General features: G+C 33.8%; 2 protein-coding genes across 2 annotated transcripts in view; one reads left to right on the plus strand and one right to left on the minus strand.

Annotated features, from left to right (window-relative positions):
• The window catches only part of LOC121374917 (helicase with zinc finger domain 2-like), a 42,553-nt gene extending 22,739 nt beyond the window's left edge, over positions 1-19,814 (plus strand). The window contains 6 exon segments of the mRNA XM_041502053.1: positions 1,135-1,272; positions 2,473-3,173; positions 4,081-4,299; positions 4,832-5,015; positions 8,483-8,650; positions 14,001-19,814. Coding sequence (XP_041357987.1) covers positions 1,135-1,272; positions 2,473-3,173; positions 4,081-4,299; positions 4,832-5,015; positions 8,483-8,650; positions 14,001-14,140 — 1,550 coding nt within the window. The 3' untranslated portion in view covers positions 14,141-19,814.
• A 3,500-nt stretch (positions 19,815-23,314) lies between these two features.
• LOC121374415 overlaps positions 23,315-27,889 on the minus strand; it is a 60,137-nt gene continuing 55,562 nt past the window's right edge. The window contains exon 39 of the mRNA XM_041501516.1: positions 23,315-27,565. Within this exon, the coding sequence (XP_041357450.1) occupies positions 27,371-27,565 (195 nt within the window). The 3' untranslated portion in view covers positions 23,315-27,370. The remainder of the gene's footprint in view (positions 27,566-27,889) is intronic.

Consider the following 27,889-nt stretch of genomic DNA (forward strand, 5'->3'; position numbering starts at 1 on the left):
TTTTAGCTCACACCAAATAAATGACAGCAACTGGCATTAGTTTTGACAGTTAAACCAGTGGACATATGTGTTAGTTGTATTTATTGTATGTTCGTCATATGCCGTTTATTGTATGTTCCTGATATGCCGTTGTGTAACGGCCTGAGCATAATAAAGTTCTGTTCTGTTCTGTCGGTAGTAATATTTTTAGCTCTGCTTTGATGTTCATTCCAGTTTGTCCAGTGTCCATTTAGTTTATCAACTTTTTTTCTGAAGAAATTTAACATTGAACATTTTATAGTCTATGTTCTCTTACAAGTTTTGATTGGATTGATCTGAAACATAGTACAATTATTCTCTGGTATAGTGTCCACAAACCACTAGAGAGATATTTTGAAAAATTATAATTTTAATTTTTTTATTACATTATAAAAAGTTATATAAAATTAAAGCATTGAACATTTTAAAGTCTGTCTTCTAGTTCTCATTAGATAATTCTGGAACTCATAACATTGATTATTGGAACAGTCTTTACAAACTTAACAGAAAGATATTTTACACATTTTTAATTAGTGAATTTTTATTGAAATTAAAATTGAATTTTTTTTTCTTCACATTTTTCAAATTCTGTCTTTTTACATTTTTATTTAAGGTTATATCACATCAAACATGTTTAAAGACCACACAGATAATATGAGAAGAAACCTTTTGTCATCATTCAATGAGCTACTATTTCCAGTTGTCAACAACAACTTTTGTGGTCCAACGGGCTCCCCTCCGCCTGTTACTGACCCCGGTCGGGCTGTTGGTGCTCTCTTGCACCCTCTCCCACCCACCCCAACACTTTCCTGTCCTACACAGAGGAGCTGGCTGTGGCCGGCACCTGAGCTTGCTCTGAATGTGCACATTAAACCCTTTGACCTGACCTGACCAATGGGCTGGCCATGGAGGATCATTCCTACATTGATAAGCACTTTACCACTGGGCTATGACCCATCCACCATTTTTAATTAGTGTTCCAAATTAACCTGTGATACATAAGTCTACCACACCAAATACATTCAGGAGGTAGAGTGGCAGCTAATAATTGAGAAGCATCTTTTAGGGTAAGCAGTCCGGAAATTATGCGGACTTCACTTCTTGCATTTATTGCAGGTACAGGCAAGACATACACTGGTATTAAGCTGATCTATCTGTTCAATGAGATCAATGCTAAAGTCCGATCTGAAGGAGGAAAGAAGTGTCAAGTTCTGTTCTGTGGACCTTCAAACAAGTCTGTAGACATGGTTGCAAGTAAGCCTGTTAGTGAATTAAAACTAAGCAGGATATTCAACATGACATTAAAAACTTATCTGTCAAAGATGCACAGCAGGGGCTGACAGCAAAAAAAAAAAAACCCCAAAAAGTAAGAATTTGTAATGTCGGTAATATACATATACCTTCAACTATGGTACATGCTGATAAAACATTACAACCATATACATATAATTTAATTTATTGGTAGAAAAAAGATGATTTTATTGGAAAATCTATAGAAAGAAACCAACAGGTTAAATATCTGATATGAGTTATGGTGTATATGGTTTGCAGTGCTGGAACTTAAGAATTTGTCACTCACTGCAATTTTTTAACAAAAAAATCATGACTGAAAGGTTATTTTGTTGTATTTAGACATATTTCAAATGTACAAATGTCAAATACTGGCAGATAATGTACACCAGATATATAGTTATAATACATCTTGTCATCCTTAAGAAGCTTTGCTGATCGCAGTACTTTTTATCCAGTGGGACAAAAGTGCCATCAGTGATGGTCAAGACCTATGGCAGTTGATATCTCAACAATGGCAGTTGCCATCAGTGATGGTCAAGACCTATGGCAATTGATATCTCAACAATGGCAGTTGCCATCAATGCTGTGTTATGTTTGAGCCCTGTTTATTTGTTACTTATACCAAGCATTCTTGGGGAAACCACGGTTTATGCCAAGTGAAAGCTCAGTACGGTACAATTGTTATATTCTCATAAATATAAATGTTACTCATAAATAAGTTTATTTTGTTTAACGACACCACTAGAGCACATTAATTAATTAACCATTGGCTATTGGATGTCAAACATTTGGTAATTCTGACATGTAGTCATCAGAGGAAACTCATAATTTTTCCTAATGCAACAAGGGATCTTTTATAAGCACGTTCCCACAGACCGGAAAGCACATACCATGGCCTTTGGCCAGTTGTGGTGTACTGATTGGAACGAGAAAAACCCTAATCAGTTGAATGGATCCACCAAGGTGGTTCGATCCTGTGACGTGTGCACCTCAAGCAAGCACTCTACTGACTGAGCTAAATCTCGCCCCATACTCATAAAGAAAGATTGCAATCTAGAAAGGTGCTGGGGGAGGGAGGATTCTTAAGTACATTTTGGTCTATATAGCTAGGGTTGTTTCCTAAAAATATTAACATCCAAAATCATCATGCATTTTTTCCAGGGTATTTGCAGTATCGTCTTTCAACATCATGTCCCAATCTCATACGGATGTATGGAAGCAACATAGTCAGTCAGGATTACCCAGTTCCCAAACGAGATCTAATCTCGAGACGCAGCATGCATGATCTGAAGTCAGACTCAGAACTTCGGGGCATCACTCTTCATCACGTTATCCGTGAAAGAGGTGATTATGCTGATGAGATTAAAAAGTTTGATGTCCTCTTTGCATTAATGTTAAAGGAAAATAAGACAAATGAAGACAAAGCACAAATAAATAAATATATTCAAAATGTTCAGCAGAAGCAGAAGAAATCAGAAGAAAGGCAGATTGATCCTGATAAAGCTATCCACAGCATCACCAAAAAGTATATAAAACTGGTAAGCAGTGCTTATGCTGAAGAACTTGAAAAGTGTGAAGTCATTCTGTGCACATGCTCTGTAGGAGGAAATCCGAAAATTGTAAAGGCCACAAACATCTACCAGTGCATCATTGATGAAGCTGCCATGTGTCCTGAACCCCTGGCAATGGTTCCGATTATCGCCACGGATGCTAAACAGGTTGTGTTGATTGGAGATCACAAACAACTGCGACCAATCATCCAGTGTTCTGAGGCTGCTGAACTGGGAATGGAGCAGTCACTGTTTGAAAGATATTCTTTAAAGGAGTCAATTTTGACTTTTCTAGACACTCAGTACAGAATGGTAAGATTCCTTGATACAATAACTCCTCCATTCCAGTACTCGTATAACGAACCAGAAAGGACCATCATAGTTAGTTTGTTATAGCAGTAATTCATTGTACACATTTGTACAAGTTGGCCATTAATGTATAGGGAGATAAAATGGGACTTTACGATCATTTCGTTCTATGCAGTAGTTCATTCTAAGCATGTTTGTTATAAGTGTACTTTACTGTATATTATGTAGTTCACTTAATCTGATGAAATAAACAAATCAGCATAAATTTTCTATTTCATAATACTGTATGGTACTGAATATTTTTTTAATATATCAATCAATAAATTTTAAGACATGAAAGTTGGTGAAAAGACATAATATATGTAGGTGTTGCCCAATGTAGGCCCCCTACTTAAACGGAGTTGGTAATTGATACTGTCTCCGATCCACCACATTCTTGGCTGTTAATATGGTTTAGGCCTAATAGTATGATTTATCCTGCAACCACCATTTCTTTTGACACAATATGATGAAGGATAAAGCAAAGTCATATCCTGTTACTAGCAGGATGTGGCCTTTGACATCACTCATGTGACATCATACGCATAGCTACATTACAAAATCACTCATTTGGCCTTTAGGTCATCATATAATGTGACTCAAATAACAGAAATAGTACCTTTCCCCTTTAATTTTTATGGTCTGCAGGATAAAGATAATGACTAGTTAATGACATCGGATATCTGTTTTATCCTGTTCAGAGCCTCACAGAATTTCCCATTCTTACCTTCACAGGATAAAGCAGATATCTGACGTCATTAATTAATTATTCTCTATATAAATATATTAAATAATAAGTGTGATTTATTACTGTAAAGGCCACGTTGGCACAAAATATTATTTATAAGTAACCAAAAACATTTCTTTTCAGCATCCAGAAATATGTAAATTCCCATCAACTCAGTTCTATGAAGGTAAACTGAAAACAGGACGGAAATTCCGAGAAGAAGAATTCCCTTTGAGACTTTGGCCGAATAGCAGGATTCCTCATGTATTCTGCCATGTGGAAGGGTTGGAGGAAATGCTCACAGTCAGCACCGAAGAGGGCAATGAAGCATCCAGGTCCAACATGGCTGAAGTTGATAAAGTGGTTTGTAACCATGGATATTTGTTACTCCATTTCGTTTAATGATTGTAAATACATCTGTTAATTCTGGAGTATCACCAGGGGAAACACCCACCCATTCATTTTTATTTGCTTATTAGTACATGTACAACATGTCAATGAATGTAGTTCCATGACCTGATTAATCTTCATTTCATTTGCAAAGTTATCAGATTCTGAAAGTATGTGATCTGAAAATGTTTACATATTGTTATTTTACTGAATAAGTTCAATAACCTACCTATTTTATTAACAACATTTTGTTTGAACTGCTAAATAAATAAACTTGAGTTGAAACAACACACCCTTGAGTGTTATTACATACATACATGTAGAATGTATACCACTAAAAGTTGGGTGCACCTTGAACTCTGGCCCACTTAGATACTATTTGGTGTATGGCTATCTGTAAGAGCATATGTTAATGTCATTGTCATTGCCTTTAATATATCGGCTAAAATGCACACACACACACACACAATATTACAGTACATAATCATATATTTACATTTTACAGGTCCAGGTTTACCGATGGCTTATAGAGAGAGGGCATGTGGGTTCTAAACAAATTGTTGTTTTGTCTCAGTACAACTCACAAGTTTTTGTTTTGAAAAAAAACCTAACAGAATACAAGGTCTCTAGCAGAAATCCAGAACGACACTACATGAAGTTAAATGTCAGTACAATAGTGTCCAGTCAAGGTAATATTTTAATTGTTATCTGTAGCATGTCCGACAAAACCTAAGGATTTCACTATTTGAGCCGTTTTTGATAATTCAGGCTTGGTACTTAAAACGAAATATTAAATTAACCATCGCTTGATTTTTTGCGCCACTCCCCTAGTGGCACCAGCGATTAAACTCTTACAACCCTTTGGCCTCACTCTTCAAGTGACGCTGGTTTAGGAAGTTATAATAACTTCCTAAACAACTAGTAGGCTGCCAGGATTGGACTGAACTGCAGTTGGACATGGTGGGGGGTGGGGGTGATGGGATGCCAGGAGTTAGGGCATTCTTTGGGGCTATATGCGTAGGCGGTTCGGCCTTAGGTTTGGTGTAGGGCCGGCCTCCCCTCCCTCCCGACCCTCACTCGTCATACCAATGTTTAAAATATGACTGGCAGCCCCTTTCCTCTTAACCTCCCATGGGCTTAATGAATATTGTTTAAGAATTATTATTAATTTTAGACCAGCCCATCTAAATTTGCGCCGAAAATATATTATATTAATAATTTATATAGATTAGAAATGTTGATATTTTCCTTTAAGGTCGCAGCCAAAACTTTTTAACCCCAATTTTCCCCTTTTTATACTTTTGGTGTTAATATTCAAAATTTCCCCTATTTGTTAGGTTATCCCTGTCCCGAGTCAGACCCCCGATCCTATCGGAGGCCGGACTCGGGATAGGCGTGTTCGAAACCCTAGTGGTATATGGACACGTTAAACAAGTTACTAAGCTAAGCTAAGGATTTCACTATTTGAGCCGTTTTTGATAATTCAGATCAGATATATATTATATTTTTGTTTTGTTTCGATTATCCATTTCCATACATCCAAATTATTTCTGGTCATCATCCTCAGGTTTCTAATATCTTGAAATGCATTTTCCATATTTTTAAATACTGTAAACTGGATTAATATTATTGTGACATGTTTTTTCCGCAAATATGCACCTTAGCAAATGATGCAAAATTAATATGCACACGTTTTTTCCCCAATTTACAGTATGCACATACCTCTGAGAAGTCACGGTGATGGAGAGGAGCTCTAGTCTACTGTTTAAGGGTTTTCCCCCATTTCAATGTCACAGAATTTTGTTTCACTCTATTGTAACTTCATCCAAATGTATTACAAGTTTGTTGATTAATATTAACCAAACTTAATGTCCTTTAAGACATAAAAAGGAAGAGAATATTTGTAGCATTGTAAACTACAGCTATTTGGTATGAAACCAGGTATGTGGGCAAGAAATTGTTGTAGGTGGTCTAGACTGTGGCAAGTGAAAAATTTATTTTTTAAAAAGGTACGTTTTTTTTCTTACATTTGGTCAAGAGAGTTAGAGGAAACCTGATGTCACCAGGCTGCTCCTACACAGAAAGCAGCATGTAGACAGGCAGTACATACCATAACCATTGATATACCTGCTGTGGGGTACTGGTAGGAGGAAAAACCAGTCCATTTTGATGTTGAAAAAAATATTGCATATACAGAACCATGTACCAGTTGTATTTAGACGTCTGGGTCTGTACCTGTAATGAGTTATCAATATATATTAATGAGATCGTATGTTTAGATACATTTACTTCTATAAACACTGACAATAAATATCAGAAATCCACATTGATTAATAAATACTTTTCCTGTTGTTTATTAGAAAAAATTAAAAGAGTAATTGTGTATCTGCCAGTCTGGCACTGTAAAAACATGTTGTTACCAGATCTGTAGTTTGCGCCAGCACAGACACGGTGTGTTTTGTCACATTTGATTCAGTGCATTTTATTTCTGACTGGTACCATACTCACCAGACCCAGACCCAGATCCGGTGTGTTTTGGGCCTTACTTGCTTATAATATTTTTCCACTTGCCCATCCAAAAGATTTGCTTGTTTAAGTGAATAAATTAATAATACTAGTATAATATATTATGTGTAATTATTATAATAATACATTATATCAGCTTAATATATAAGTATTATATTATATTCTATGTATCTGTATCTTGCAAACATTCTAACACAGGCAGTCCGAGTGCTGTAGAATATACAAATGCATGAAAAGAATATTATTTATTGACAAATGAATTGCCTTGTATCCAACCACTACTTGTTTAACAACTGGGTATAATACCCCTGCTTCTCACGTCTAAGCTATGACTGTGTATAGTGACAAACTACAAAAATATGTGTGTTTGTGTGTGTGGATGTTTGTAGATGGTATTTTTTAAAGTGGTTTTTTTATTACCTTTTTATATTTTATTATTAATTATTTGTTTTTGTAAAATAAAAGTATGAGAGCTGACACTTTTCCAAATACTTTTTTTTTCCTTTCTTTAAATTCATCCCAACTCCCACCAATTTTGTGATTTGTGTTTATTTTATTCAGCCATGTAGTTACTGTTGCTGATTTCAGCTTCTTGCTAAATGTCTGTTGTTGGTTTCAGCTTCTTGGTGCTGGCGACACATTTTTATTACAATCGTTCCATTTACATCATTACACTGGTTTGTGTATATTGTGTAATCAAATTAAATTTCGTTGTATTTAAAATCGAGTGAATGGGAAATTAATATTTTATAAATAATTAAAGCTATTTTATTGAGAATTTTTGTTTTACGGGTAAGTGAGACCTTGCCTACCATTTGCCCGACCGTCAAATTCCTTGTCCTGGGCTTCGCACAATGGCATTTTTAAACCTCTATAAACAAAGGAAGGAAATGTTTTATTTAATGACACACTCAACATATTTTATTTACAGTATCCCACTGTTGCCAATTCATGGGCTACTCTTTTCGATAAGCAGCAAGGGATCTTTTATATGCACCATCCCATAGACAGGATAGTACATACCACGGCGTTTGCTACACCAGTTGTGGAGCACTGGCTGGAATGAGAAATAGCCCAATGGGCCCACCAACAGGAATTGATCCTAGATCGATTGCGCATCAAGCGAGCACTGTGCCAATGAGCTATGTCCCTCCCCTTCCTGTAAACGAGTGCAATAAATAACACAAGACAACAACTGGGCTGATTCAGCCAAACCAAGCAGAAATATGTCTGCTAGACTGGTTTATGCACTTCACGATAAACAAATTGGCCACATCGGGATCCAATCAAATAGTCTGTCAATATTAGCGAAACGTTAGTTGGTTGAACTTGGGGCTGGCATGTGATTTTGTATTTATTGAATACCACCGTTGTATATTATGATTAACAAAAGTTTAATTAAGTAGCACAACTTACTTTGTCTGGAATGTTAGTTGAATTTTGTGGAATTAATAGAACGCTTAACCTTCTGGCTATAGGGACATGACATCATTTTGAGATTTTGTATTACACATATTCAATAAAATATTTGTTTTATTGCAGTCAGAACGGTCTTTATTACTGTAGTAAGATTAAATGGGTATGTAATAAATATTGTTATACCCACTGTGCTTTTTTTTCACTCTGATAGGAAGTGAGTCTGATTATGTGATCTTCAGTACTGTACGATCTCTGCCATCATACAAGATAGAACCGGCTCCAACACTTGGATGGTGCAGACAGAACCTGGGATTCATCACGGACGCCAATCAGATCAACGTGGCTCTGACACGAGCTCGTAAAGGACTCATTATCATTGGTAAGATGACAATTATAACATTTCACTCATTATCATTGGTAAGATGACAGTTATAACATTTTACTCATTATCATTGGTAAGATGTCAGTTATAATATTATACTCATTATCATTAGTAAGATGTCAGTTATAACATTATACTCATTATCATTGGTAAGATGTCAGTTATAACATTATACTCATTATCATTGGTAAGATGTCAGTTATAACATTATACTCATTATCATTGGTAAGATATAACATTATACTCATTATCATTGGTAAGATGTCAGTTATAACATTATACTCATAATCATTGGTAAGATGTTGGTTATAACATTATCATCCGTAAAATAACATTATACTCATTATCATTGGTAAGATATAACATTATACTCATTATCATTGGTAAGATATCAGTTATAATATACTCTTCAAAAAAAGAAACGCAAAAGGGTACAAATGTTTCCTACCGGTTCATGCTTTGTGAATATAAGGTCATTGCATGTCCCAAACACATTCCCACGGTTACATTCGATAAAACGCAGCTACTGTACAATAAAGTTCCAAAATGTGAATATTCGCAAAAACGCAGCCACGTGCAAACCATGTCACCACTGCACGTGCGTTGTCTGCACGTGCAACATGAACACCGACAGTATAAAAGTGCAGGGTGTTCGCTTGCCTGGCCTCTGTATCTGGCCGACAGTTGACAATCCAGGACATGCCACGTCTCAGTGAACCGCAGAGAAACAATGCCATCGGCCGACTAGACGCAGGCGAATCCAGAACGGCCGTTGCCAGGGCATTCCATGTGTCCCCAAGCACCATCTCCAGACTGTGGGACCGTTACCAGCAACATGGATCAACACGTGACCTCCCTAGATCCAGTCGACCACGGGTCACTACCCCCGGGCAGGACCGCTACATCTTCGGGAACGATTGACTACTGCCACCTCCACAGCCGCAGCAATACCAGGTTTGCGCAGGATATCCGACCAGACCGTACGGAACCGCCTATGTGAGGTAGGAATTCGTGCCAGACGTCCAGTTCGAGGTGTCATCTTAACACCACAACACCGTCGACTCCGACTGCAGTGGTGCCAGATTCATCGACAATGGCCTCAACTGCGATGGAGACAGGTGTGGTTCAGTGACGAGTCCCGATTTCTGCTCCGACGTCATGATGGAAGATGTCGCGTGTATAGGCGTCGTGGTGAACGTTATGCGGCAAACTGCGTGCAGGAAGTGGACAGATTCGGCGGGGGTAGTGTCATGGTGTGGGCAGCCATCTCACACACTGGCAGAACTGACCTGGTCCACGTGCAGGGCAACCTGAATGCACAGGGCTACATTGACCAGATCCTCCGGCCACACATCGTTCCAGTTATGGCCAACGCCAACGCAGTGTTCCAACATGACAACGCCAGGCCTCACACAGCACGTCTCACAACGGCTTTCCTACAGAACAACAACATTAATGTCCTTCCTTGGCCATCGACATCACCGGATTTGAACCCAATTGAGCATCTATGGGACGAGTTGGACCGACGCCTCCGACAGCGACAACCACAGCCCCAGACCCTGCCCGAGCTGGCAGCAGCCTTGCAGGCCGAGTGGGCCACCATCCCCCGGGACGTCATCCGTACTCTGGTTGCTTCAATGGGCAGGCGGTGCCAGGCAGTTGTCAACACACGCGGAGGCCACACCCGGTATTGACTCCAGATGACCTTGACCTTGGTGGTGTGTCCTATCACTTACTCACAATGGACTAGAGTGAATTGTGAACAATCCTGCAACATTTGGTAATTATCGGACTCACCATTCAATAATTAAATCAATTCTCCAAATGTTACGACAATGTGGTTTTGCGTTTCTTCTTTTGAAGAGTATATTATACTAATTATTATTGGTAAGATGTCAGTTATAACATACTCATTATCATTGGTAAGATGTCAGTTATAACATTATACTCATTATCATTGGTAAGATGTCTGTTATAACATTATACTCATTATCATTGGTAAGATGTAACATTATACTCATTATCATTGGTAATATGACAGTTATAACATTTTACTCATTATCATTGGTAAGATGTCAGTTATAACATTATACTCATTATCATTGGTAAGATGTCAGTTATAACATTATACTCATTATCATTGGTAAGATGTAACATTATACTCATTATCATTGGTAATATGACAGTTATAACATTATACTCATTATCATTGGTAAGATATAAAATTATACTCATTATCATTGGTAATATGACAGTTATAACATTTTACTCATTATCATTGGTAAGATGTCAGTTATAACATTATACTCATTATCATTGGTAAGATGTCAGTTATAACATTATGCTCATTATCATTGGTAAGATATAACATTATACTCATTATCATTGGTAAGATATAACATTATACTCATTATCATTGGTAAGATGTCAGTTATAACATTATACTCATTATCATTGGTAAGATATAACATTATACTCATTATCATTGGTAAGATGTCAGTTATAACATTATACTCATTATCATTCGTAAGATGTCAGCTATAACATTATCATCTGTAAAATGACATTTATAACATTACATTCATTATTATTGGTAAGATGTCAGTTATAACATAATCATTATCACTGGTAAGATGACAGTTATAACATTATACTCATTATCATCAGTAAGATATCAGTTTTAACATTATACTCATTATCATTGGTAAGATGTCGGTAATAACATCATACTCATGATCATTGGTAAGATGTCGGTTATAACATTATACTCATGATGATCGGTAAGATGTCAGTTATAACATTATACTCATTATTACTGGCAAGATATAACACACTCATTATCATTGGTAAGATGACAGTTATAACATACTCATTATCATTGGTAAATGTCAGTTATAACATTATATTCATTATCATCGGTAAGATGTTAACTATAACATTATACTCATTATCATCGGTAAGATGACAGTTATAACATTATACTCATTATCATTGGTAAGATATAACATTATACTCATTATCATTGGTAAGATGTCAGTTATAACATTATACTCATTATCATTGGTAAGATGTCAGTTATAACATTATCATCTGTAAAATGACATTTATAACATTATATTCATTATTACTGGTAAGATGTCAGTTATAACATTATAATCATTATCACTGGTAAGATGACAGTTATAACATTATACTCATTATCATTGGTAAATGTCAGTTATAACATTAAACTCATTATCATCGGTAAGATGTCAGTTATAACATTATACTCATTATCATCGGTAAGATGACGGCTATAACATTACACTCACTATCATCGGTAAGATGTCAGCTATAACATTACACTCACTATCATCGGTAAGATGTCAGCTATAACATTACACTCACTATCATCGGTAAGATGTCTGCTATAACATTATACTCACTATCATTGGTAAGATGTCTGCTATAACATTATACTCATTATCATTGGTAAAATGTCTGTTATAACATTATACTCATTATCATTGGTAAGATGTCAACTATAACATCATACTCATTATCATTGGTAAGATGTTGGTAAGATGTCTGTTATAACATTATACTCATTATCATTGGTAAGATGTCTGTTATAACATTATACTCATTATCATTGGTAAGATGTCAGTTATAACATTATACTCATTATCATTGGTAAGATGTCAGTTATAACATTACACTCATTATCATTGGTAAGATGTCAGTTATAACATTACACTCATTATCATTGGTAAGATGTCTGTTATAACATTACACTCATTATCATTGGTAAGATGTCTGTTATAACATTACACTCATTATCATTGGTAAGATGTCGGTTAGGGCAATAACCCCAGTATTCGACCACTTAAGAAAGAAAGGATTATAACATATTCATTTTATTGTCATTTGGTAATATTTGTTTTTCTTCGTAAATACTTACTGGCAATGCTATTCACTGAATAGACCCATGTTTTGTTCATGTGGTATACACCGACTAGAGTAAGTTTAAGTGTCGCAAGGAACAGTATGCAGTATTCGACCAGCTGACCCAGTATTCAACCACTTTCTAATTAACTAATAAAACTAAACTTTGAAGTTTATTTTATAGTAAATACAGCATATATCAAACAACTGAATCCAAAAGGTGTTGATTTTAAGAACTGTAACACATATTCATGCATTTACGCAAGCACAATTACTTTCTGGTGAACAGTCTCTTTGGTCCTATCTCAATTTACAAATAATGACATTAGACTGAAAATAAAAGAAAAGATAATTGTGCAAGTCCTGACAAACAGCACCAAAATACATAAAATTAGTAAATTTGTGGTACTGGGGATTTTATTTTGGGAATGTATCTTCAAGCTTTTCTATTGGTCGAATACTGGGGCAACCCTCTCTATCATATGCCATTATTTGATCACGTGGTCACGTGATTGAAATTATAATGACTGAGGTCACATTGCATTTGATTATAAATATTAAGATTAAACACATTTTCAAAGATTTCAAATGGATCAAAAGTATTGTTCACGGTGTAATAGCATGCTATAAAAATGGCCGACGTTCATATTACCACGATAGTCGATGAATATATACTTATGTTCATTCACATGGTTATCGTCTGCTATTGCATTTCCAGAAGAAAGAATGTTCACCCTGTCGCGTATGTTCAAAATACGTTGGGAAAATCTATATTCTATTCAGTTTAAAGGAGTATGGTAATTAAATAAATACACTGGTCGAATATTGGGGTCACTGCCCTATAACATTATACTCATTATCATTGGTAAGATGTCGGTTACAACATAACATTATACTCATTATCATCCGTAAGATGTCAGTTATAACATTATACTCATTATCATCGGTAAGATGACAGTTATAACATTATTCATAAAATGATTCTCCAATATAAATATATAACAATATATACAATGCTTACTTTAAATAATACTTACTGTTCATTACTTATATTTATTAAATAATACAATACTTAATTTAAATAATGTTTACTGTTCATTACTAATACCCTTCAATGTAAATCATTTCTGATGTTCGGAAAGGACTTATCACTAATAAGATGTCAATTACAACATTGAAAACTGACTTGGTTATAAACTCATTGATTTAATTTAAAAACATGACAGTTTATTTTAGGTCTAAACCTTAAACCAAGTCTTTGTAGTTAAGCACAATTATTGCAGCTACAAAAGACACGTACAAAAAAAGTTAGCAACCAAAATATTTAGTAGACATGTATTGTAAAACATTTTTAAACGAAACATTTTCTTAAATAATGTTCTATATTATGGGTTTTATATTGTAATGTTTTGTATATTTGCAGGCAATAAAAATCTGTTGGAAGTTGATGAAGTCTGGAGAAATTTGCTGAGATCATATGAAAGAGAAGGATGTCTCACAGATTCAAGATGTTTCCCAAACATTCCACGACCAAGACCAAGAAATTTTTTGCCAGTAGACTAGTTTGTGTCATAAAGACTTGTTATAATGAACACTGTCTGCTTCAAAGGACAACTGGATGTGAGTTCACATTATTCAAAAGTTCTGCACAAATGGCAATTGAAAGTGACGTCATATTATTCAAAAGTTCTGTGCAAGAGGACAATTGAAAGCGATGTCACATTATTCAAAAGTTTTGTGCAAAAGGACAACTGAAAGTGACATCACAGTATTTTGAGAATGTTAACCCAAATACTAATTGTGCAGAGTAAACTCATTACAAAACTGGCACCATAATAAAATGTGGATAACAGGTATTTACAAACTACCTGGCATGTGCAAAAATAAAGGATATCTATTGGTAATGCAATAGCCACTATTATTGTATTTCATGATGAGTATTTTACTTACAATTTAGTATTTATTTATAAATTGTATTGTTCAATCATTTATTCAGCTGATGTCCAGTTTGTATTGCTAAAAGGCACTAATATTTATTTATTTAATTTTATATTGTAAATCGTTAATAGTTTTTCATTTTTTCTTTTCTTTTCCCCCTTTTTTTGTAACACTTTTTGCTAATCTTCTTAATGTCTTGGGACCAATGAAATTTAGGTTATTGGTATAGCTAAAATACCAATTTGAAAGACACATGTTGTTCAAGTTGCTGAATTTGTTTTAAAAAACAAAATGTTATTGAATATGTTCTCAACATTATTTTATTAGATTATAATCATGAAACTTTAAACACTATAGTCATGGTGTTCTTGTAATAGAAAATGGATCAGTATAAAGCATGAAGAATTTGGTCACATATCAAATGTGTTTGATGCTTTTTTTGTATATGACTCTGCCATCTTGTGTAAAAAAAATTATAATTCAGTATTCCTGTATTTAGTAGTAAATGTATCTCTTTTCATGATTTCCATATTCTTTAACTGACTCTTTATCAGTTGTCATTACAAGAAAAAGTGTACAACAAAATTATGTACCAACTATAATCTCACTGTCCTAACCAAAACTGCAACATTGTTATGTGCCTTAGTCACACACAGTTTGATACTAGATTATTCTGTGCCTGAGTCACACAGGTTTATACTAGATCACAATGTGCCTAAGTCACACAAAGTCCATTTTATACGACCAGTAGATCATACTATGTCTTCAGTGGTACGCTGTTTTATACTAGATTATACTGTGCCTAAGTCATACAATGTCTGTTTTATACGACCGGTAGATCATACTATGTCTTCAGTGGTATGCTGTTTTATACTAGATTATACTGTGCCTAAGTCACACAATGTCTGTTTTATACGACCGGTAGATCATACTATGTCTTCAGTGGTACGCTGTTTTATACTAGATTATACTGTGCCTAAGTCACACAATGTCTGTTTTATACGACCGGTAGATCATACTATGTCTTCAGTGGTATGCTGTTTTATACTAGATTATACTGTGCCTAAGTCACACAATGTCTGTTTTATACGACCGGTAGATCATACTATGTCTTCAGTTGTACGCTGTTTTATACTAGATTATACTGTGCCTAAGTCATACAATGTCTGTTTTATACTGCACCTCAAATCACACAATGTCTATTTTATAAATACTACATCATAATTATTATGCCTTAAATCACACATCGGCTTTAACCTACATGTACTACTAGATTGTAATTATTGTACTTCTCTAATATGAATAGGTGTTTAGCTAACATATTTTACCTTATCCGTGTTAAGACTATAGTCTGTGAAGGAAATAATGAACAAAATTATGTTGTTGTTTTTTCAATTATATTTATGTATAAATTGTGATTGTGGGATAAATATAAATGTATATATATATTATATATCACATCAGGCCCTTGGTAATGGGGGGGTGGGGGCACGTGCCATTATATAAATAAATTATGGCTTTTCCCCCTACTACAAGCTGTGATTCCATCTCTAGACAGTGTGCCCCCGACCCACTCCACTCCAGGGGGCTGCACATATATTTATTTATTTATTTTATAATATGCATTCGTGTTTTTGCTTGTTATGGTTATAGTCCACAAGAAAATGATTGTAAAATCTTTTAATATAATATATATTACATGTATTTATATATTTGAATATATTTGTTTTTAATGCCTGTGACATTTTGTTAAAAACTTTGTTTAATTTTTAAAATTTTATATTCACACAGATGGAAAGAAAGAAATGTTTTATTTAATGACACATTTTATTTACGGTTATATGGCGTCAGTCACACAGATGGTTTAACTTATGTTACCTTGTTTTTGTAATACCCGGTAACTCTTTTGCATGCTACTCATGACTTCTGGTAATTTTTGTACATTGTGAGATGTAGGGCCTCCACGAGTCCAACATATCGGACTCGAGTACTCAAGGGTCAAATTCGACCCGGACCCGAGTACCCGACACTTACACAAATTGATGATGAGACTAAGGAATAAAGTAAAATTATCATTATGCATTTTAAAGCTACCATCCCTGGTTTCAATCATATAAAATCAAGCCCGAAGTTCAAATACAAGCATAACTACACTTTTAATTTACTGAACATGTATGCCAAATCATGCCACTGTATTGCATTCCACACAATCGACTTGTTTTCCATCCATCCATTTCTCATAGCCCTATAATGTAACCAAGAGAAAGCACATGTGAACAGATTCGAGTCTTGCTAGACTCTGCCCGTGCCGGAGTACTCGTGGGGACCCTAGTGAGATGTATATATTATAATATACTCAACAAAATTAATTAAGGAATAGATATTTTTGGCATTTGTAGTGTTTGTGCTTGTACCCAATTACGGTTCAAGCATGCTGTTCTGGGCACACACCTCAGTTATTTGGACTGTCTGTCCAGGACAGAAGGTTAGAGAGAAATCGGTGTAGTGGCCTTCAATCTACCCACTAAGAATTTAAACTTGCTCTGGGTGGGAGCCGGTACCAGGAGGCAAACCGAGTTCCTACTACCAGCCTTATGTCCGATGGCTTAACCACTACACCACTGAGGCCTTTTTTTATACATGGTCAAAAGAAAATATAGCTTTTACTGTTGCAGGGTGTCTTAAACATAATGATTTAAACAACGATTTAAAGCACAAAAAAAGACAAGTATTAGACAACCAATGTGTAATGAGACCTAACCTAATGCTATTTTGGTTGTTTTCATAAATGCATGAAAAATCCACCATGTGTAAAATGTTTGCTTTTTATCATGGATCATATTTTACTGAAACAATGTTCAGAAGTCATCTCTGATTAAGACTTATTGTGTTGAGTATAACAATAGAAAACAACTCTGTGATCATCGTTATACAAGTATACTGCTATTTATATACGACCAAATATGTGATGCTCAACAAATTACTGTGATAAGTGAATCCATTCCAGTTAATATCTTTGTGATTACATGTATTTTTAATATTAACCAATCTTTATTTTTAATTTTATATTTTTTCACATGAATGTCTTTTATGTTGTTATACATGTATGCTATCTTATTTTTATTTATACTTATAAAATAGTTATTTGGAATAAGAAATAATGAATACATTTTTAATTTTTATAATATTTATGAGATGTATTCATTAACACAAATGGCTATTGTGTATAAGTATGTTTTCTTGATTGTAAGGGTTTTATTTACCAAAGGAAAACAATGAACAAGTTTATGATTGTTATTATATACTCAACTTCTTCATTGAAAATGCACCAGTTAGATTTTAATTGTGAAAGGGATATGAAAAAACCCAAACACATTTAACTGATTTTGTATATCTGACTGAATTCTCGTAGGCAACAGGTAACCTAAAACTATTAATTAAGGGTTAAGGTTACTGTGTGTTTTAAAGCAACCTTACACATGATGCCAATAACAACTATATATTTATTTGGTGGTGTGTTTTCAATGGAGATAGATGTTTTATATTGGCGTGTATATGCTGTCTTGTTTTTATGTATCAAAATTATTATTACTACTGTTCATGTCTTCTGGTTTTTTATATACATATATAATAGAAGTAACTACCAGTACTAGCATAACCAAAATTGTTATTAACTAAACATTCTCAGCCATTCAGAATTGAAAAAAAAGAGGAAGATATCTATGGTTTTCAGAATACTAATAAATCCATAATTTGCATTTATTACTAATAGTAATACCAGTATTTACACAGGTACTTTTGAAGATGTGGGATGTGGGGAAAATTGTTATATTTGGATGTTAAATTCTCAAGGCAATTTCTTAACATCTTGAGAACAAAATAGCTGTTAAGATTACAATTGCTGGCCTGTTTTTCAGGGTTTTTTTTTATATACCAGTAGCTGGACGATTGTATAGTTTTCAAGTGGGATGGGGGTATACTCCCTCCAGTTCCCACAGACCTGTATGATCATCAGTTTAATTTTGTTTTCTCAATTTGTTTTTAATACAACATAATAATAATAATAATAATAATGTATGATATTGTATAAAATTAGCAGGTAGAAGAATTAGTTTGTTTTGCACCTATAACTACACAAAGTACCTGTATATTAAAACAATATTTATCTATGCTTGTTTACTCTATAATCTGAGTGGTAGATACATATACAGGGTTTAAGCTGAACATAAAAACTAAGGCTATTTTAAGAACTGTATTTACATTATTTTCAAGTTAGTTTTTTGGCAATTTGTAAAGGAATATATTTGTTAAATTCAACTTTATTCACATTTGGTAAATAACACCTTAAACCCTGCATGTACTTTTCTTCTTCTTTTTTTTATTACTTGGTAAGCAAATTGTTACATGCACATAATAAATGACATTCCAATCATTTTGGAAACAAATTGTAAGAAAATATTCATAGTTGACAATTATAGAATTTTATACAAATAATAAAGAAATACACCGCTTTGTGTTTTTATGGCAAATACTAGAGCTGCAACGAACACACCAAGTGGTGAATACGTATTGAATACAATACTTCTCACGAATATGGGGTCTTGAATAAATATAAATAAATATTCACGAATACCAATAATTACAGTGAATCTAGCAATACTGTACTACTGGTTTGCTGAATGAAGCAACCCACCAGTGAACAAAAGTAAAAAATAGTATTTAAATAGTAGGATGTGGTTATCATTATACTTTGGAATGTTAAACGTTAAACATTAAATAATTAAATGTCAGTTATAAAAACAAAATTATAATAAAAAAATTAACAAGACACAAAAACAAAACAGACATGTAAACACGGTCTAGAAGAAAAAAGGCTCATCTGCTGTGCTGAACACCCTCTATAAAACAGAAAATGATTTTTTGACAAATTTCACTTTCAATAAAATCATCCCCAACCCCCTCTTCCGCGAAAAAAAGCGCATATTGCCGACGTATAAGACACAGCAATGATGAATTGTTTAACATTATTATTACTATCTGCTGTGTATACTATCGGCGTATCGCATGTCACTTTATTTCTTACATTGTTAATAATAATTAACTACATTATATAGAGGATGTACCAGTTTTCGTTATCGAAAACATCACTTGACTGATGTAATTTGGCCATCATATGTTGGTTAATGGATAGTAAACTGCTTGAAATACATCTGTGTTTACATACAGCTTGCAAACTGTTGTCTTTCTAAATTTATATAATAATGATAATAATAAAGATTAAATGACAACAACAAAAAAACCAACAAATATATTTGGTTCTTTGGATACTGAATAATTAATACATATCGTGGATAGCCTGTATTCGGTGTACCAAATATGTGAGTGAATCGTTGCAGCTCTATCAAATAAGATTTTTGTATGAAAATGGTATTTTCATGCCTTTTCAATAGTTGGCAAGTTTGGTTACTCACAGTGGTCCTTGAACACTGAATCTGAAGTAAAATTTACAGTCTTTCTTGTACATATGAAATACTCACGTGCATATTTTAATTATTTCTGTATGGTTAAATCAATCTTAAATATTGTTTTAAATTTATCTGTTACATTTTTCAATGTTAAATAATGTTATAAATGTATCTGTTACATTTATCAATCTTAAATATTGTTATAAATGTATCTGTTACATTTTTAAATCTAATTTTGAATCATGCAATGCTGCTTAATTCATCATTTATGATGTCCCCAAACTACTGAAAATTAATCAAACCAGGTGTGAAAATACTGGACACAAATTTTCATTACTTATTTCACTTAATATTATGTCAACAGAGAACAAGCATTATCATTTCACTTTAAAAAAACAAATACCAGTTTGTATATAAAATAGCTGCCTTCAGATATGGGCTTTATCCTGCTCAAGGGGCTGATCTAACTCAGTCGGTAGAGTGCTTGCCTTAGGTGCTCGTGTTGCAGGATCCAACCCAACTCGGTGGACACATTCTCTGTTATGTTTGTTTCTGTCCCAACCTGTGCCCCATGACTGATATATCAAAGGCTGTGGTATGTGATGTCCTGTCTGCATAAAAAAAGATTCCTTACTGTTAATGAAAAAATGTAGCAGGTTTTCTCTGAAGACTACGTGTAAGAATTACCAGATGTTTGACATCCAATAGCCGATGATTAATAAATTAATGTGTTCAAGTGGTGTTGTTAAACACCACAAAATTTAACTTTTTATCCTTCTCAAGCCAAACAATGACTGTCTTGTGGCATTTGCCACTGTAACTTTCTCAGGACAAAGCCAATATCTTAAGGCTGTAACCAGTTATTAGTCCCCTACCGGTCCAACTGGAGGGGACTATAGGTTTCATCTCCACCCTTCTGTCCGTCTGTCTGTCCCACATATAGTTTTCTGGATGGTTTTTTCACAATGCCTTGAGATATGCAGTTGACATTTTGTGTATAGCTTTATCATGTAGTTACAGATAAAGTTTGACTAATGAAGATTTACCCATTTTTTTACAGAGTTATGGCCCTATAAGTTAGGATATGGAAATTTGTTGGGCCCAGTTGGGTATCTTGTTTTTTCTAAAAACTGGTTACGGTTTTAGTAGTATATGTAGGTCATATCTTAGTTTTATTAGATTAAAAAAATAATTTGAAAATAAAAACTATTTGGCTGCATTGGTTGGTTAAAAAATAAATTCTAAAGGATTGTGCTTGAACAGACTGAAACAAGGGAGTAGGATGAGGTACAGAACAGAAGCCTGTTTAAAAAAAAAAAATATATATATATAAAAGTGTTTTCTTCCTTTTTAAAAATTATAAATGATTATACCACTAATGCATATTGTTTAATGACTACTGGATTGCAAACATTTGGTAATTCTAAGTTTTCAGATAAAGCATTTTTGAATCGGCAGCAAAGCATATTTTATATGTATTTTGGACCCTGGTTTGATTGGAACAAATTTATTTTTTTAAATGCTTTTATATTCATTATAGTTTACTATGTGATAATAGATTTGTATTGTGACACAACTTTTTAATTCTATTTTTGATTTGAGTGTTTTTAATAAAACGTGAAAGGTATACAATTGTTTGATTTGCTTCTTCTTCTTTTTCAAGTTTAACACTAACTTTCAGCTGGTATTGTGTAAACAGCAGTTATTGATCAGTATTAATATTTTTTTTGAAGTGAATAGTAGGTTGTTTTGGGAATTGGTTGAAATTTCATCATCGATTATTAGCACCAACCGATCAACTTTCGATTATACAATTGTGAATTTGTTCAAGATATTATGATCCTATTCCTAAATATGAAGTTTCATAAAAACTGAAAGAGAAAGTAGCTAGAGTGATGACAAAGTATTTCTATTTGGAAATCGTGACCTTGACAGGTGAAACGCGAACTTCTTCAAGATGCCGTAATCGTATTCTTATATATCAAGTTTCAAAAAAATCAGATGAGAAATGAAGTCGTAGTCAGTAGTAACTGACCTTCAGTGCAGAGATAAAGATGTCTCCGAGACCTTTGTCACAGAGAGGCGAAACAGTAACTCGTTCAAGGTATAATTATTCCTATATAACAAGTTTCATGAAAATCGGTGACGTTGTGTCATGAACTTACACCATTTGCATCATCTGAACTGAAGGAACAACTACATTTTCCCACACAACTGATATTGGATTTTATAATCGATCATTAGAACATCGCTAAAACTTTGAGATGCAATCTGAGCAATGCTAATAGCCATAACACACATTATTATGGTCAAATGAAGGCATCATTTACTACATGAAACCAATGAAAACTATCAGTTTCATTTCTCAAATCTGATTCGATGCCCATGGCTTTAAAAACATTTTACCACAAAATTGTGAATTTTCAGTCTTATTACAAAAACATCTCATTAAGCCAAGTTAAAAATTTAAAAGAGTCTTGACTTGTATGTACTGAAATTAAAATATCTATTTTACATTGTGAAATGTTTTAGGGGAGGAAAGGGATGTTTGTCAAGTGTTATGTAGCACTTTCAAAATATATCTTTACATAATAATATTAAATGGAAATTATTTACATTCTGATTGGAAATAAAAAACGACATGACCTTTGGGGAATGGTGCAGATTATTGGAGTCGAGAAACAGACATGATAAAACCTGACTATGTTCATAAGGAAACAATTATATTTTTAATAAAGCTAGCATGTACGCACATGCAAAACAGGGGCCTAATTCACTGAACTATCGCAACTTTGCGATCTCTAAGTGCAATGCTAAATGACTTACAAAGAGGATGCTAAGAGAGCTTTGTGAATTAGGCCCCTGTTCTCTTCTGCTTTATACAGCTGCCTCAAATATAATTATTTTGTTTAGATGAAGAAATATTTGAAATAATTTTCTAGAAATAATAATCAGGGGCCTAATCCACTAAACTCTCGCAACTTTGCATTCTCGCAGTGCAATGCTAAAAGACTTACAAAGAGGATGCTAAGAGACCTTTGTGAATTAGGCTCCAGGCCTCTGAAAATTGCGAGAGCGATAATTTTGTTTGCATAAGTATAGTTTTGTGTAAGCCATTTTTCGTTACACATTGAATTTATGACATCATTTACATGTTCATGATGGGTTACCTAAAAATTAAATGGGTTTCCTGAATTTTTTTTTGTATAACCCATAAATGGTTTATGCAAATGTTCAATTCTCAGAGGCCTACAAAAGATTCTGCTGAACCAAATATTGTTATTGCTATTGTTAACGAACCAGGAGCAACTACTTTATCACAAATAACAGAACCGATATGAAACAGTTTATTAGTACGAACTATGTATATGCCATGAATAATGATATCACAGATAACTCACCTTCTTTATTAACATTTAAAAATAAATACTAAATTATAAAAATACATATAACTATACTCTCCTTTTTTTTTACATTTAAAAATACTAAATTATAAAAGTACATATTTGATTGAAAATGGCAACAATTCAAATATTAAAGCAATCCACTGGCTCACACCATCAGACTTGAACAATGTCAGAGATATTTTCACTTTTTAATAGACATAAAATGTTTTAAAATGAAGTAAAATTACATAAAATAGAGGAATAAAAATTAACCTGTTTTTGGGTGGGGTGAAATGAGATGTGGTATCATAAGATTTAAAATATCAAGTGCAGGTCAATCTCTTGTGTATCTATTATTCAATATCAATCAGGTATGTAAAAAAAAAGAGAGAACAGATTAGACATTGATATCTCCACCTTTGTGCACAATGATGGATGTGAAAGCCAACAATTGATGATCACTGTAACAAAACAAACATTATTTATAATCGGAGATGACAGTTTTCTGATTTATCTTAAATTCTGAATTTTTAATTGTCTGTACATTCATTCCGGGTTTTCCACTGTCTGTTGAAAATGTTCCATACTGTCTTTCCAAAACATACAATATGGTTTTTTTTTAATAAAGGCCAACATTCTAGACCATTGTGCATCTCTAACCCTAAAGCCAAGTTCTGTACCCAACCACCAATATTAACTTTCATCTCTGATAACAAATACAATGCTTTGAATTAAACTGTCAGTTCTGAATTAATAACATACAATAAAAAATATACTTACACAGTTCTTCCAAAAATATATGTCAAAGTTGTAATACATGTAATTGTAAAACATATAACTAAAACTATAAATCAAATAAATACATGCAGTTGTAATACATAGCAAATATATATTTGACTTTAATATTGAAATTATATGGTTAAGAAATCATGAAATGAAGTCTAATCTAGTGAAACCTCTGAAAACCGGACTTTCTGTAATCCAGAATCCCTCGAAGCTGGTTGTTTTTCATGGACTCTAGTTATACAGACTAAATATTCAGTTCCAAAACATTTTAAGGACTGAATATTTAGTACTGCTCAAGTTATTGGCCTTCAGTAAAAATACACATCTTGGCATGACATCAATCAGAAGCAGTGGACCAGATGAGACACACAAACTTCATACAGGATGGATGAAGAGGCATAAAATATTTTATTACCCACATGGTTAAAAATATCTGGGTACATATCAAAGTGAAACATCCGAATTGAATGCCAAATGGGACATAACACTTAGTGACGCACTACAACTACAGGAATGTCAACCAAACGAGTTGAGTGATACAAGTTAAGATCGATTATGGGTAATAAATATGATATTAAACTTGCCACAATTTCGTATCATGTCCCTCATGAAATAATTTTCATTGCCATTCACTAAAGCTTGTGACAACTGAACATTATTTCACTCGGGACATAAACATAATACGAAATGGAAGCTCATTTAATATCCTATAAACATTTAACAAGAGATCAGCACCTATTATTTAAAAGTAAGGCCTAAACAAATGGTGATGGCTCAGAAACAAGTCAAATATATTTGAGAAGAGGCAGAATGTGTTTCATGGATAAACATGTGGGTTGATGAGATAAAGATAGGGTTGATTTAGAAATAAGTAAGCACTTGAGATAACGATTGATAGAATCAACAACTATTTTGCCCAATGGCCATTCAACTCTGCATAATGCAGAGATCTGGCCCAGACCATGTACTAAGGTTTTGTCATTCAGATTTACAAAGTAGAATTAAAAAAAAAAACCAAACTATGTAGGAATAGTAATTTAAAAATAAAAGCTGAACTTTAAAAAGATGAAAACTATATTATTCAGCTTTTACAATCAGATCCAGTCTGTTTTGTGAAAACACTTTTTACAAAAAGTAAAGATAAATTTATATTTGACAAGAGCAATTATTCCTAGGCTGCAAATCACATAAATTGTGTACAACACTCCCTCCTAACAGTTTTGTCAAATACGTCTACCAGTACATGTATTAATCATGATACATAATTTTAAACTGGTCAGTAACAATAACAATAAACAAATGCCACTTTCCAACACAATTTCTATTTTAATTACTATATAAATTACTCATTTAAATCCACTTAATAGATTTGTCAATAATACTCTACAACAAAGAAATGTTAATCATTAAAACATTTACATTAAAAAAGGTTTAACCCATATTTGCACCCAATAATTATTTCATAAAACATTAAGTTTTTCAATGTCACATGTTAGACCCAAGTAAGACACAAGAAGATTAAAATGCCATCATCAACGTGCTCTAGGATTGATATATAAAATGGCCCAAGACTACTTAGCATTTGTCATCAAAAGTGTCTACCTGAATGAAATAAAATGTCTGTAAAGATATTTATCTACATCTATTCTACTAAATGGGCACATTTTCAAGACCACACCAAAGCTTGAACGTAACAATGTGCTACCTGTAGCAATGTTTTTAAAATATTGTCATGGGTGAAACAGTCCATTAACAGCAATTTTGAGCCTGCCTATGGCAGTTTTTTCCTCAGAATAACTTTTGCAGCAAATCAACATCACTGAAAGGTTATTTAACTGTATTTCGACATTTCAAAAGCACTAATGTTAAATACTAGCAGATAAAATACAAAGCTAGCTCTGGCACTCGCCAAATTCGCCAACTGCGAATTTAAAAAACAATTGCCGAATTTTATTTTAATTCGGCAAAATAATTTCATATAATAATTAACATCTTGTTACAAAATAAAACTGGGTTTCTGCTATTTTTTAAGTTTAATGGATAATTTAGAAAAAAATTCTGTGGACCCAGAGGTAGCCCCGATATACACTAGGTATATACAGTTTGCGATTGTTGAGGAGCTTTACTGACGGCAGACATGTTTAACCAGTGGCAGGAAAGTGCCATCGGTGACGCTTCCGACCTACGGTAATTTATATCTCAACGAGCCCTGCCATATTTATACCACATTAAAGTTAATTCATCTTAAACGACATCCATCCAACCAGTATCTTGTTTTTGTCAAGAAGTTTTATATCCCTGGGTGATGTGTTTTGTCAATGTACAACAATATATACTGATGGAAAGAAATAAAGGAGCACACAGATAGCAACAAGAAACAATGACTGCATCAAAAATCAATTAATATTGTCAGAAGTTGACTGGAAACATATAGGCAGCTCATTCAACACTACAGACATTCAATCCCACATTACAACTTGGTATTATTACCCTAGTAGTGAATTAAATTTGGTCTACAATTCGATGTGTTCCCTTATTTCTTTTTATCAGTATATATGGACCAACTTTAACAGAATAAATATTTAATGACACCCCAGCATGAAAAATATATTGGGGTGTCTATCAAAGTCGAGTATACGAATGAATGGCTGAATTAAACAATCATTCCCCAATTTTAGTATTACCTTATCAGGTGTTTCATCTGGGGAGATTCAAGGGGCCCGAAGATAGGCTGCTTCCCAAAAGAAACCAGCAATGAAAATTTCCAATTTCTATGCTAAAAATTTCCAATAAATATATTTAATGTCTATAATATTTATATGTCTGTTGTAACAAATTATTTTAACAGTGGTGTACTGCATCATTACTTGTGCTAATATTTCCAACCCCATCAGACATGGGACCATGGCAAAACATCCTGGATAAATCACTGGGTGGGAACAAACCCATTTTCTTCCTCTTCTTACCCCACAGTTGTCTGCCTTGACACTTCAGCGATCCCGGCCATGTCAGATGGGTAGTCATTACCTTGAAACAAATCTTAGCTATAAAATATATTAGTTCATTAAAAAAAACAAAAAAAAACCCTTTCTGGTGATGATGCTTATGCTTCTATTAGAACAACACTTATATATACTTAAATTATCAAAGTCGAAGGTGCAGGACCAAAGACCTTGTTCAAATGTATCTAATCTTCATCACTCCTTGTTCTAATGTATCTAATCCACATCAGCTATTATCTGGTCAACAGCATCCCAGTCAATAACGCTGAGTACACTGCCGCTGTCAATAGATGCAGCATCAGCAATGTTTGCAATTTCATCAACGTCCACAGATGCGGTGTAGTCATCACCCATTACGTAGTCGAAGTAGTCAGACACACCTTCAGACATCTGGTAGTCCACAGATCCAACCTGGGAAACAAAATGTTTCATTATAGTTCCAGACATACAAGATGGGGGGGGGGGGGGGGGGTCAGAGGGGTTCAGGGGGGTCAACTCTATACTGGAGCAAATCTTTGTATTCGGGCAAAAACAATGAACACTTTGGGGCAAAATGAGCTGATCTAAAAACTTTTCAACATATATTTCCATCATTCTACTCACAATGTTAGATGTCATACATGTAAAATTGCATAGTGATTTGTTTGGAACTCTAGTAATGCAATTATGAATAAACGCCAGATTTTGGCATTTTTGTTTATTTTAGGCAAAAATTGGTCTTTCAATTATATATAT

This window comes from Gigantopelta aegis, chromosome 6 (assembly GCF_016097555.1).
Source record: "Gigantopelta aegis isolate Gae_Host chromosome 6, Gae_host_genome, whole genome shotgun sequence".
Lineage (NCBI taxonomy): Eukaryota > Metazoa > Mollusca > Gastropoda > Neomphalida > Peltospiridae > Gigantopelta > Gigantopelta aegis.